Genomic DNA, 14,483 nt, shown 5'->3' on the forward strand with positions numbered 1-14,483 from the left:
TACCGGCGGCATTCTGCAGCGGTTTCGCGTCATCAGGGTCACGTGTGACCCGGATATAGATGGTGACTGGTGGTGTAATATACACCACCAATCACCATCCGTGCTGTACTGGGGGCTGGCATCGTGGCCACCCCCCTCAGTACAGTTGTGATTGGATGGCCAAAGTGGCCACACCAATCACATTGTAATGGGAGGGGATGGTGGGGGGGCTAGGAGCATGTTGCTCCGTTCTGCCCGCCATTTCACAGAGATCTGGCGAGCAGGACGGAGCCCCATGCTGCCCACCATCCCCTCAGTTAAAAAAAAAGTGCCCCTTGCCCCCTTTCTGTGGCCCCTTGGCACAGAAATCTCCAGGGATAGCTTTAGATTTAGGTAGGGACAGGTTAGGGTTAAAAAAATATATATATATATATATTTTTCGGCGTACCTTTTTTTTTGGCGCAGATCTTTTTTTTTTTTTTTTTCCCCAAGCGTGTGCGCGGACCCTCTTAGTTATAAATGAGCGGTCCACCACCGTTTGTTAAAGCCCACACGCCGCTGATCAGTCCCGTAGTACTGATCAGCGTTTTTTTTTTGTGGTGCCTGCGCTTTTTTTGGGGGGTTTTCTAGCGCTTTTTTGCACCCATAGGTGGTCCGTGCCACCAGTAGCAGGCGTGTACTGTGTGGACGGACCGTACCTGCGTGTGCAGCCTGTCCTACCGCTGTCAGTGATTTATCACTGATCAGCGTTTTTTTTTTTTTTTTTTGGGTTCAGGCGGGTGCATTTTTTTCGGGGTTAAGTGGTTTTTTATTTTATTTTTCGGTTTTTTTTGTGTTGGGGTCTGTGTACAAGCCACCAGCCACTGTTCTGGGCTGAGTGGCCGGACCCCCCACTGACTTCTGCGCCCCCTGCCGCCACAAGCGCTAATCAGTGCGCACACCACTGATTAGATAAACGCTTTTTTTTTGGCGCAGGGCTTTTTTGCGCTAGAAGTCCCTTTTTTGTTTTTTTAAAAAAGTCCCCTTTTAATTTTTTTCGGTTAGGGCGGGTTAGTTTAGTTAGGTTAGGGAGGGTTAGGGCGGGTTAGGGAGGTAGTCTCGCACCACACCACACACAGCACATACACCAATAAAGTTTCCCCCCTCCCCCCACACACACACACCTGTATCCCCATTAGAGTAGGGAAATGGCCCGCAGAGCGTTTTCGGCGGAGGAGGAATATGCCATAATTGCCTCAGACACCGAGAGCGGCTCAGAGGACAATGAAGACCCCACCTTCCTTATTTCATCATCCTCCTCATCATCTAGTTCTGATGATGAGCCACCAAGGCGGTGGAGACGCTGCCGTGCGGTGCCGCAAACCTCCTCTGTCCTTGACCCTGTGCCCCATGCTAGTATGAGTCCCCCTGGCACTCATACTAGTGAAGCCCCCCTGCCAAGGTCACTGGTACCTCGTACCGGAGAACTTGTCTGGGCTGAGCCAGCGGACCACGAGCCCGTGATTCCCGAGTTTGTTGGCGACTCAGGAATCAAGATTAACATCACCGGGTTCACTGAAAAGGACTTTTTCGGTAATTTTTTCAGTGACGACTTTGTTAATCTGATGGTTACACAGACGAATCTGTATGCCCAACAGTTCGTTGCCGCTAACCCGGGCTCACTTTTAGCTAGACCCGGCGGCTGGACTCCAGTCGATGCAGCGGAAGTGAGGACCTTTTTGGGCCTTGCGCTGCATATGGGTCTAGTTAAAAAACCCAGTGTCAGGCAATATTGGAGTGGGGACATTTTCTATCAGACCCCGCTCTACAATATGGCCATGACACATCCCCGATTCGAGGCCATTCGGAGATGTTTGCATTATGCTGATAATGCGGCATGTCCCCCGAACTGATCCCGCGTATGACCGCCTGTATAAAATCAGGCCGGTCATCAATCACTTCGGGGCCAGATTTTGGGAGGCCTATGTCCCTGGAAGGGAGGTCGCTATTGATGAGTCTCTCATCAGCTTTAAGGGGAGACTCTGCTTCCGGCAATACATCCCTACCAAGCGAGCGCGGTATGGCTTGAAGATGTATAAACTTTGCGAGAGTACCTCCGAGTACACTTGCAAGTTTATGGTGTATGAGGGACGAGATTCCCGCATTGAACCCCCAGATTGTTCTCCCACTCTGGGTGTTAGCGGGAAAATCGTTTGGGGCCTTTTGCACCCATTGCTAGATAAAGGTTACCACCTTTACGTGGATAACTTTTATACTAGTATCAAAGTACTAGTACTCTCTTCACATCCCTCGCCACCAGATCCACGGTCGCTTGTGGGACAGTCTGGAAGAATCAAAGAGGCCTTCCTTCCTATCCCCTGCAGACTCCTATCCCCCGGGGTGAGTCCCGTGCCTTTTTCCAATGAGAACCTGTTGTTGGTCCGGTATAAGGACAAGAGGGATGTCCTTATGCTCACCACTATTCATGGGAACGGCAGCACCCCTGTCCCTGTGCGAGGTACCGTGGGACCGGTCCTCAAGCCAGATTGTATTTTGGACTACAATCGGTATATGGGGGGAGTTGATCTTTCTGATCAAGTCCTCAAGCCATATAATGCCATGCGGAAAACAAAGGTATGGTACAAAAAAGTTGCAGTCTACATGGTACAGGTTGCCATGTACAACGCTTTTGTACTGTACAAGTATGCAACACAGGGACATACTTGCAGTTCCAAGAGGAAGTTCTAAAGGCCCTCATCTATGGTGACCGCCAAAGAGCGGGTCAGAGCACTTCTGGAATTGTGGGTGCCCGGATCGTCCCTGGCCAACACTTTCCAGGTGTGATTCCCCACACTGGAAAGAAGGGACGATCTCAGAAGAAATGCAGAGTGTGTCGCAAGAGGGGGATTCGGAAGGACACCACCACTTAATGAGACACTTGTCCCGATCATCCGGGCCTCTGCATAGGCTGCTTCAGGGAGTATCACACATGGAGTACTAAATTTTCCATCCTTTGCCCTAATTTTCATTCCCCAAAATTCGACTCCAATGTACCAGTCCAGAGTACATTGCCTTCCAAATTTTATACCAACCCCCCCCCCCCCCTCAAAAAAAACAAAAACCTTTTTCCCAATACCCCCAATATCTTTTTTATGTCTTCCCCCTACATAATGGGTCATGGGACACAGAGTCAACAGCATTGGAGGTTTGCAGTTGCCTCAAATGCGCAACGCTCTCTCCCCACCTGAGCGGGTTGCGCATTTGAGGTAACAGAATAGGGACGGCCCCACACATCCCCTTCCCAGAATGATGATTCAGAGTAGGGTTTGGGGCGGGCATCATTTTTACTTTTGGCTGTACTCTGGGTCATCATTCTGGGAAAATAATTGGCATATCAGTACTAAAATTGCAATTTTCTTCCCCCTATAGTACACTTCATCCATTCCTGGAAAATAAATGAAGGGAACACCCGTCTGTTCCAAATCTCCACTTCACCCTATACACCTTCCCTAGGGGGTGTACTGTTTGTAATAGGTTCACATGTGGGTGTTCCTTTCTTGTATTTTTCTCTGAATGTATGTAACTGTTATGTCCGTAACAAACATCCGCCTCAAATGCGAAGAGTTCTCGCTGAGCTCTGTCGTATTTCCAGGCGACAATTCGGAGTGACAGGTTTCCAGAAAAATGAAGCAGAGCATAGGTTGAAAATTGCAATTTTCAAAAGCTACCCTTCATCCATTCCTGGAAAATAAATTTAGGAAACACCCGTGCGTTCAAAATGTCCTCTTTACCCCTATACCCATTCCTCAGGGTGGGTACTTTCTGTAATGGTGTCACATGTGGGTGTTTCATTTTGTATTTTCCTCGGAATGTATGTAACCGTCAGCTACTGATATGCCATAGGCCACAAATACAAAGTGACCTCTATGACTTCTGAGCCTTGTTGTGCACCCGCCCATATGTGGATGTATTTTTATAGTCAGGGGGGAAAGCCCTCCAAAATTTGTAACCCAATTCCTCATATTACCACTTGTGAAAATGTTAAAAATTAGGTAAACCCAGCATTTTACTGTAAAAAAAATCAAATTTTTCAATTTATTGCCCACTTTTCAAAAAACCTGTGAGGTGTTATTTCCCACTGTACCCCTTGTTACGTTCATTGAGTGGTGCAGTTTCTAAAATGGTGTCACATGTGTTTTTTTTTTTTCCGCTGTTGAGGGCTTTATAAATGCACATGACCCCCGACTTCAATTTCAACAAAATTTTCACTCCTTCTATTCTGAGCATTGTAGTGTGTCCACAGAGCAATTTACATCCATATATGGGGTATTTTTTTTCTGAGACAAAATTGTTCTACAAATTTTGGGGGCCTTTTGCCCTAATACCCAATGTGAAAATGAAACAATTGGGGTAACACTTTCAATATTTTTCACTTTTATGGCCCACTGTTCAAAAAAACTGTGAGGTGTAAGTACTCACTGTAACACTGTTACGTTCCCCGAGGGGTCTAGTTTCCAAAATGGTATGCCATGTGTTTTTTTTTTTTTTTTTTTGCTGTCCTGGCACCATAGGGGCTTCCTAAATGCGGCATGCCCCCAGAGCAAAATTTGTAACTCCTTCTCTTCTGAGACCTGTAGTGCGCCAGCAGAGCACTTTTCACCCCCATATGGTGTGTTTTCTGAATCGGGAGAAATTGGGCTTCAAATTTTGGGGGGTATTTTCTGCTTTAACCCTTTGTAAAAATCTAAAATTTTTGAGAAGCCAAGCATTTTAGGTAAAAAATATATATTTTTTTACATATGCAAAAGTTGTGAAACCCCTGTGGGGTATTAAGGTTCACTTTACCCCTTGTTACCCAAGGGGTCTAGTTTCCAAAATGGTAAGCAATGTGTTTTTTTTTTGCTGTTTTGACACCCTAGGGGCTTCCTAAACGTGACATACCCCCCAAAAACCATTTCAGAAAAATGTTCTCTCCAAAATCCCCTTGTCGCTCTTTCCCTTCTTAGCCCTCTACTGCGCCCGCCGAACAATTTACATAGACATATGAGGTATGTGCTTACTCGAGAGAAATTGGGCTACAAATATAAGTATAAATTTTCTCCTTTTACCCCTTGCAAAAATTCAAAAATTGGGTCTACAAGAACATGCGAGTGTAAAAAATGAAGATTTTCATTTTTCTATACGGACGCCGCTCCGCTATGTGTGAAAAGTATTGTATTAGCGCATCAGGCCGGCCAGGGACGTTAGCGCAATGCCACCGGCTTCCCTAGCCAGCCCAATGTGCTTGTACAATACTTTTTACACATAGCGCAGCTGAGACATTAATGTATATAAGCGCTGCGGGGGGCATTAAAGGACATCTGCAGAAAAAAACTACTTATCCCCTTTCCACAGGATAAGGAATAAGTGTTTGATCACGGGGGGTCCAAATGCTGGGACCCCCATGATCTCCTGCACGGGGCCACGGCTCTGTTGCAGCTCTCTCGTGCTGGACGCAGTGTGACATCACGGCCGACACGCCTCCTCCATGTATACACACACACACATTATATATATATATATGGGGGGGGGGCCGTCATGCACGAGTGCGGGGGTGGGGGGTGTAGCACTTAGAGTACTTTTCAGGGCTGAAGTAAATTGGTGTGGGTTATTGTGTAAATGACAGGAGCTGCGACTTTTGAGCGGCTTTCAGAGAAAAGTTGCACATCCTGAATCGATCACCACTGCATAAAACTAGCCTAAAGCACTGCACACAAAAGTCTAAGAAGTGACAGACTTTTGATGTGACTTTTTTTTTTAGATCTAAATAGCTTGATGAACTCCCCTCTTTGTGTGTAGAACCTCCACTGTTCACATTTTGATGTTCTACCCTACCATTCACTATAAGTAAGAAAAAAAAAAAAAAAAGCCACAAAAAGACCTACCCACAGTCCCATTTGTACGTGGCTTAGAAGGAGAGCCTCCCCAGGGATCGGAGAAGGTTGCTGCTGGAGTCCAAGGGTCTGTTGTCTGCTTAGCTGCCATAGAAGGACTTGAAGACCAAGGATCAGTGCTCTGGGCACTAACAGTAGTTGCAGCACCTATAAATAAAAGAAATGTAGAAGAAAGAATTAAACTGATATATATTTTTACTCTAACAAACCATAGTTTTTCAGTGAGACAATACATTAAAAGATCAAAATAAGAACTGAAATGCTACATGTCTAACATACATTTTTTCTTTACTTACCTCCTGGATTCCACGGGTCAGACACAGATTTGGCATCTGCTGAAGAAACTGCTGGGGTCCCTGCCCAGGGGTCACTAGGAGCAATGTTTGTCTGAATACCAGCACCCCATGGGTCTGTACTTGCACCTGTAGCCACCGGTGGCCCTCCCCAGGGATCAGACACGGCTGATGCAGTAGAAGTGTTTACTACTCCGGACCAAGGATCTGAAGTAGGTGCTGTTGTTGATCTCCATGGGTCTGATGTAGGTACAGGAGAGGAACTAAACACATCTGCTAAATCCATTAGGGAAGACTAAAGAGAAAAACATTGATGGAAATTAGGAATTAGCAGAAAGCAAATATGAAACTCCACAATATAATATAATTATGTAGCTAATATATATATAGAGATGAGCGAATTTACAGTAAATTCGATTCGTCACGAACTTCTCGGCTCGGCAGTTGATGACTTTTCCTGCGTAAATTAGTTCAGCTTTCAGGTGCTCCGGTGGGCTGGAAAAGGTGGATACACTCCTAGGAGACTCTTTCCTAGGAATGTATCCACCTTTTCCAGCCCACCGGAGCACCTGAAGGCTGAACTAATTTACATAGGATAAGTCATCAACTGCCGAACCGAGAAGTTCGTGACGAATCGAATTTACTGTAAGTTCGCTCATCTCTACTAATATAGTGTAGCGTTAACAAATTAAGTTAATAAGTTAGAGGAACAGCAACAAATGGACTAACCACTGCTCATATAAAGCAATCATCATTCATAAGCAATGTAAAGGCGAAAAAAAACCTCTCTAATATACAAAAATGTTCAACTACGCTCTTAAGAAATCAATGTCTGCAGCAGTGACTCACCGCAGCCAGTGATTAGCTGAGCAGGCAGTTTCTGCATGAACAGGTTGTCATAGGAAAAACAGAGCACCAGGGACCAATGGGCGATCAGAAAATAAGGTTGCTTTTTTGTTTGTAGCACCCAGAATTTAACCCCTTAAGGACGCAGGGTTTTTCAGTTTTTGCATTTTCATTTTTTCCTCATCACCTTCTAAAAATCATAACGCTTTCAATTTTGCACATAAAATTCCATATGATGGCTTATTTTTTGCACCACCAATTCTACTTTGCAGTGACAGTCATTTTACCAAAAAATCCACGGCGAAACGAAAAACATAAATCATTGTATGACAATATTGAAGAAAAAAAATTTAATTTTGTAAATTTTGGGGGCTTCCATTTCTACACAGTGCATTTTTCGGTAAGAATAACACCTTATCTTTATTCTGTAGGTCCATACGGTTAAAATGATACCCTACTTATATAGGTTGGATATTATCGTACTTCGGAAAAAAATCATAACTACATGCAGGAAAATTTATATGTTAAAAATTCTCATCTTCTAACCCCTATAACTTTTTAATTTTTCTGCGTACGGGCCGGTATGAGGGCTAATTTTTTTGCACTGTGTTCTGAAGTTTTTATTGGTACCATTTCTGTATTGATCTGACTTTTTGATAGCTTTTTATTCATTTTTCACGATATAAAAAGTGACCAAAAATACGCTATTTTGGACTTTTGAATTTTTTGCGTGTAGGCCATAGACCGTGCGGTTTAATTAACAATATATTTTATAGTTCAGACATTTCCGCACACGACGATACCACATATGTTTATTTTTATTTACACAATTTTTATTAATTTTTTTATGGGAAAAGGGGGGCGATTCAAACTTTTATTAGGGAAGGGGTTAAATGACCTTTGTTAACTTTTTTCTCACTTTTTTTTTTTTGCAGTGTTATAGCTCCCATATGGGGCTATAACATTGCACACACTGATCTCTTACCCTGATCCCCGCAAAGCCATAGCTTTGCATGGATCAGCAAGATAGGGGCTCGATTGCTCCAAGCCTGTAGCTCAGGCTTGGAGCAATCAAACATCGATCGGACGCGACGGAGCAAGGTAAGGGGGTCTCCTCTCGTGTCCTAGCTGATCGGGACATCGCAATTTTATTGCGATAGTCCCGATAAGCCCGACTGAGCTGCCGGGAAGTGTTTACTTTCATTTTTAGATGCGGCGATCAAAGTTGAAAGGGGTCTAAAGGGGTCTAAAGGGCTATTATAAAGGGCTATTAGCGCGCGGCACAACGATCGGTGCTGCACGCTATTGGCCCAGGGTCCCGACTATCGTTAGCAGCCAGGACCGACCCCGTTTTAAACACCGGGACCAGACGAGGGGCGTACAGGTACGCCCTTCGTCCTGAAGGAGTTAAAAAGAGTACCCTGTCACCAAATAAACTTTTCTAAACTAACTCAGACTATGTTCCCTAACTACGATGAACACCCCTCCTGCAGAAATTTATTTTTTCCAGAGCTTTGAAAAGCTCTGTATCTTACCGTTCTTCTTGCTCACATAGTGCAATCTCCCAGCAGAAGGTGTGCGTTTCCCATACAGGCATGACATCACTGAAGCCTGCTGGGGGACCACTTCCGCCCTCATATCATTGCAGTACTGTGATGAATAAAATACCTCAGGCTCTGCGCAGCTTTCAGTAAGGCTCTGTGAATTTTTGAGTCAGGCTCTGTGCAGATTTCAGTCTGTGCAGCTGTCAATCAAGCTCAGTGCAGCCAGAAGCACTTCATGAGTTTAATCTCCTGCCAGGCCGGGAGGAGATCAAATTCACACATTTAATTGCAACAGGGACCAGAACAGCACCACCAAGTGGCTGATTTTTCTATTACATTTTAAACATATTTATGTTGATAATTTTAAAATCAAGTGAATGGGAAGGTGTCTGCTGATTACACAAGGAACACTAACAATAGCCGGGACCCTGGGCTAACAGCGTGCGGCACCGATCGTTGTGCCGCGCACTGTTAACCCTTCAGACGCGGCGATCAAAGTTGACCGCCGCGTCAGAAAACGAAAGTAAACGCTTCCCGGCAGCTCAGTCAGCTGGGACACAGGCGGAGGTCTCCTTACCTGTCTCCGCCGCGTCTAATCAGGGTTTGATTGCTCCAAACCTGAGCTACAGGCTTGGGCAATCGAGCCCCTATCTCGCTAATCCATGCAAAGCTATGGCTTTGCAGGGATCAGCATAAGAGATCAGTGTGTGCAGTGTTATAGGTCCCTATGGGAGCTATAGCACTGCAAAAAAAAAAGTGAAAAAAAATAAGTGAACAAAAGGTCATTTAACCCCTTCCCTAATAAAAGTTTGAATCACCACCCTTTTCCCATTAAAAAAAAAATAACTGTGTACATAAAAATTAACATATGTGGTATCGCCGCGTGCATAAATGTCTGAACTATAAAATGATATCATTAATTAAACCTCACGGTCAATTGCATACGCGCAAAAAAATTCCAAAGTACGAAATAGCGTATTTTTGGTCACTTTTTAGATCATAAAAAAAATGAATAAAAAGCGATCAAAAAGTTCGAACACCACAAAAATGGTACCGATAAAAACTTCAGAATACGGAGCAAAAAATGAGCCCTCATACCGGCCCGTATATGGAAAAATAAAAAAGTTACAGGGGTCAGAAAATGACAATTTTTTTCAGAAGTGCGACAAAATCAAACCTATATAATTAGGGTATCATATTAACCGTATGGACCTACAGAATAAAGATAAGGTGTAATTTTGACCAAAAAATGCACTGCGTAGAAACAGAAGCCCCCAAAAGTTACAAAATGAAATTTTTTCTTCAATTTTGTCACACAATGATTATTTTTCCATTTCGCCGTGGATTTTTTGGTAAAATGACTAATGTCACTGCAAAGTAGAATTGGTGGCACAAAAAATAAGCCATCATATGAATTTTTAGGTGCAAAATTGAAAGAGTTATGATTTTTAGAAGGTGATGAGGAAAAGAAAACCGCTGAGTCCTTAAGGGGTTATGCAAGACAATATACCGTAATTAATAATTTAAAATACTAACAACATTCCTAGAGCACCTAACATGCAATAGAAAAGTTTAACTTGTAATGTCCTGATGCTGTTATCTCGAGAAGGGTCACGTGACGCCACTGCCCAAGATTTCTTTACTCTCTGAGACACCTTGTTGTATTAGAAGCCCTTTTGTCCAGAGCTTCTCAGAGACAAAGCGTAACTGGCACATTAGGAAGGGATATTGGCAAGCTTTACTAAGCAGGCAGAAAGTGTGCAACAGACTGAGCATGCAGTGCTTATAAAGCATTTAGCCCTGCATGTAGGAACTGTTGAAGCTGACCTCCCGTGCATGCTGTGTGGAAGCAAAGAGAATCTTCTAAGCGAAAATATACTTATTAGGACAGATCATTGTAAATCACAGTACATATAGGGCTAATGCATACACACAATGTTGATAGGAATCTGTGCCAGCGCTGCATGTACAATGATTTACATCTTATGGTCAGAGCCCAAGTATGTAGGTTTACAATGAGGCTTCTCTCTGTGGGATCAAGAAGCCCTCCAACGTGCCTTGACAAATTATACATAAACAAACGCCACAAAAGCATCTCAATGCATTTAGGCATGTAGACATGGTCAAGACAACTTGCTAAAGTTCAACCAGAGCATCAGAATGGGGAATAAAGCAGACTAAAGTGACTTTGAACATTGCATTGTTGTTTGTGCCAAAAGAGCTGGTTTGAGTATTGCAGTTTCTAAATAGGTTTTAAAACAGAAAATAGTCCTAAAAAGAGAAAATACCCAGTTATCAGCAGGTGGGTGGACAAATGCCTTGTTGATGTCAGAAGTAAATGAGCAGACTAGCTGAAGATGACAGAAAAGTAACAACAACTCATTACAATCAAGGTATACAGAATACCATTTCTGAAAGCACAACACGACCAACCTTGAAGCAGATAGGCTACAGCAGCAGAAGACCACACCGAGTGCCACTCTTGTCAGCTAAGAACAAGAAAATGAGGCTACAACTGGCACATGCTCTCCAAAACTGGACAATTATCTTCCTATTTGTTACTTCATAAACTACATAAATTAACTATTAATCCCTCTGGCCGTCCAATCATTTCCGGTATAGGTTCGATCGCTGCTACTCTTTCCCATTTTATTGATTTGTTTTTACAACCTTATGTTTTGTTGTTACCTTCTGATTTGAGAGACTCCACCCAAATAATTTCTGAAATTTGTAATATTCGTTTTCCATCTAATTTTTCTTTTCTTACCTTGTGTGCTCCCTTTATTCCAACATTAATACAGAATTGGGGGTTGAGGCAATTGGACAGTATCTATATAGTGACCCTACCTTATATCCATCACAAGCTTCTTTTTTGTAACATCCATTAGGTTTATTTTTAATCACAATATTCTTTCATTTAATAATATAATTTATAAACAGACCAAGGGCTGTGCTATGGGGAATCTATTTGCCGCAAGTTATGCTAATTTATTCATGGGGCATTTCGAGTCTCTATACATAGCACAGTCCTTGGAACATAATTCCCACATAGCGTTTTTCCGTCATTATGTAGAGGATTTATTATTTGGTTAGGTACTTCTGCTCAAGCTAAGGATTTTGTGAGATCCCTGAATTTTAACACTTGGGTCTTTAGTTTAATCTACATTTTTCTACCACTAACATTGAGTTCTTAGATGTGGAGATTCTGAAATATTTTACTGGCCAAATAAGTACACGTACTTTCTTTAAAAAGGTTGATGTGACTAGTTTTTTGGATTACCAGAGTGCACATTTTCCAAAATGGCTATGAGGCGTACCCTATGAACAGTACCTGTGCACAAGGAAGAACTGTAGTAACGATTCAGACTTTATAGTGTAGGCTGCTGTCTTAGAGGGTTGCTTCCCTGCTAGTGGTTATCCCAATGCTATTTTGTCTGATGCGTTTAATAGGACAAAGGCAATCAGATCTGACACTGAAAAAAGGTTTAGACAGACCCACAAAAAAATCTAGGGATACTTCCAATAATTTTGGATTTAATTTTGTTACCAATTTTAATAGTGTTTCTAATAGTGTTCCATGTAATTTGACAATCCTAATGGATGATCCAATATTGAATGATCTTTTACCCAAAAAACCTAACATTACTTTTAAACGATCCTCCTATCTTTGTAATCTGCTGGCACCAAGTAGATTGAGGCCCTTTACTTTAGAGGAAAATACGGTTAAAATGACTGAAGGCTGTTTTCCCTGTGGTAAAAATTGCTGCCTTTTTTGTGATATGATTGGTGACCCTTTGAATACTTCCACATTACATCAGACACAGGTGACCTTTCCAATTAAAGATTATGTAACCTGTGAAAACCAGCATGCAGTGTATCTCCTGTCATGCAGTTGGGATTTACAGTAAGTGGCCTGCACTGTTCAGACAGTGCGGTCCCGTATGAACAAACATTGTTCAAATATAAAAGCTGGCTGTTTTACATAGCCTTTCTCGTCACTTTACACTTACACATGGCAATACAATGGAAACTCTTTGTTTAACGATTCTGGAATCTATTTGCAGTGATTGTCCCAATAGATACCAGAAACTCAATCATGAGTCCTTAAACTACGTACTTTATTTCCTAATGGGTTTAATAAGACCATTGAGAATGTCCGTTAATTGGGTATTTTTAAGGATATATTTTTTTATATATATACAATTTTTTGTGTATGGTATATTTTATTTCTTTATTATATCTTTATTCATTATGTTTTTGCATACACCGGGTAGTTAAATATGTGGTTCATATTTTAATATGTATTGTCTGCATGCGTTTTTATCAACATGATTATGTATGTTCTTGTTGGATGAGATATGCACTTTATATTTATAATTTTTTGTGATAGCTATATGTATGTGTATATATACATATTGTGGTTGTTGCCAATTGTCATTATCTGGACATGAAACAATTAACATGTCTGTATATAATGATCCACAACAGGTAACCCCGACACTGCTACACCACCGTTTAGTCTGCAGCTCCTATGGCTCCGAGACCTCTTCGGTGCTCACATTAAAGGGGTACTCCACCCCTAGACATCTTATCCCCTATCCAAAAGATAGGGGATAAGATGTCTGATCGCAGGGGTCCCACCGCTGGGGACCCCCGTGATCTCGGCTGCGGCACCCTGCTGTCATCACTGCACAGAGCAAACTCACACTGTGCGTAATGACGGGTGATAGAAGGGACAGGGCATCGTGACCTCACGGCTCCGCTCCTCGTGACATCATGGTCCGCTCCCTTAATGCAAGCCTATGGGAGGGGGTGTGACGGCCCCCACGCCCCTCCCATAGACTTGTATTGAGGGGGTGGAGGCGTGACATCACAATGCTCTGGCCCCCTGTACCACCTGTAATTACGCACAGAGCGAGGTTGCTCTATGGAGTGATGACAGCGGGGCACCGCAACCGAGATCACGGGGGTCCCCAGTGGCGGGACCCCCACGATCAGACATCTTAAACCCTATCACTTATCCACACAAGATACGTAGAAAGAATGGAGCACTCAACCGGTCTTTAAACTTCAGTAGCGATCTTATTTATTTTACATCACAAACATGAACATCCGGAAGAGCTGACAGGAGCGGTGAAGTGGTTGGGCAACGGACCGTATTGCGCAGTGCTGTTCATGTTTGTGATATAAAATAAAGAAGATCGCTACTGAAGTTTAAAGACCGGGTGAGACTGTATATAACTTACCTTTGTGATGTTGTTTGCTATGCCTGATGAAGCTGCCCATGTGCAGTGAAACACGTTGCATGTCGGCCCAATAAACTTTTTATCCAGCCCTGTGGGCTTCCTGTGTAGCCCCAAAATTATCCTGCTCACCCCTGTGCAAAGTGTTGCTGTATGTATCCAAACCTGGACAATGGAAGACTTAGAACATGGTCTGAAAAGTCTTGATTCAAGCTGCGATATTCAAATGGCAGGGTCAGAATTTGGCATATACACCATGAAAACATGGATCCATCCTGCCTTGTATCAACGGTTCAGACTGATGGTGTTGGTGTAATGGTGTGGGGGAAGTTTTCAACAGCCTGAATATTGTTGCTGGCCATGTCAATCCCTTTATGACATGTGTACCCATCACTTCCACGAGGATAATACACCATGTCACAAAATTTACAATATCAAACTGGTTTTCTAGACTCCACAGTGTATATGCATAACAAAAAGTACATATGTACATATGATCTATTTATAACCATGACTGTTTCTATAACAAAAAGCAAGAAAAAGGCAAAAGTTGGGCCGTTGGTGGCGCTGGTCCTGATGAAAAGAAAGCTCTGTAGACCCTTCTCAGTGTCTAAATGTGGTTTTATTAGCACAGAAAGCAACGCGTTTCTGGTCCGAACTGGACCC

The 14,483-nt window shown here is 42.9% G+C and overlaps 1 protein-coding gene across 10 annotated transcripts in view; it reads right to left on the reverse strand.

Moving 5' to 3' along the window:
- Positions 1–14,483, reverse strand: part of LOC130294354 (epsin-1-like) — a 400,181-nt gene that overhangs the window by 57,836 nt on the left and 327,862 nt on the right. For all 10 annotated transcript variants that reach the window (XM_056544011.1, XM_056544010.1, XM_056544019.1 and 7 more), the window contains 2 exons: positions 6,188–6,479; positions 5,883–6,038 (listed from right to left, as the gene is read on the reverse strand). In XM_056544011.1, coding sequence (XP_056399986.1) covers positions 5,883–6,038; positions 6,188–6,479 — 448 coding nt within the window. The remainder of the gene's footprint in view (positions 1–5,882; positions 6,039–6,187; positions 6,480–14,483) is intronic.

Source organism: Hyla sarda, chromosome 10 (assembly GCF_029499605.1).
Source record: "Hyla sarda isolate aHylSar1 chromosome 10, aHylSar1.hap1, whole genome shotgun sequence".
Classification (NCBI taxonomy): Eukaryota; Metazoa; Chordata; class Amphibia; order Anura; family Hylidae; genus Hyla; species Hyla sarda.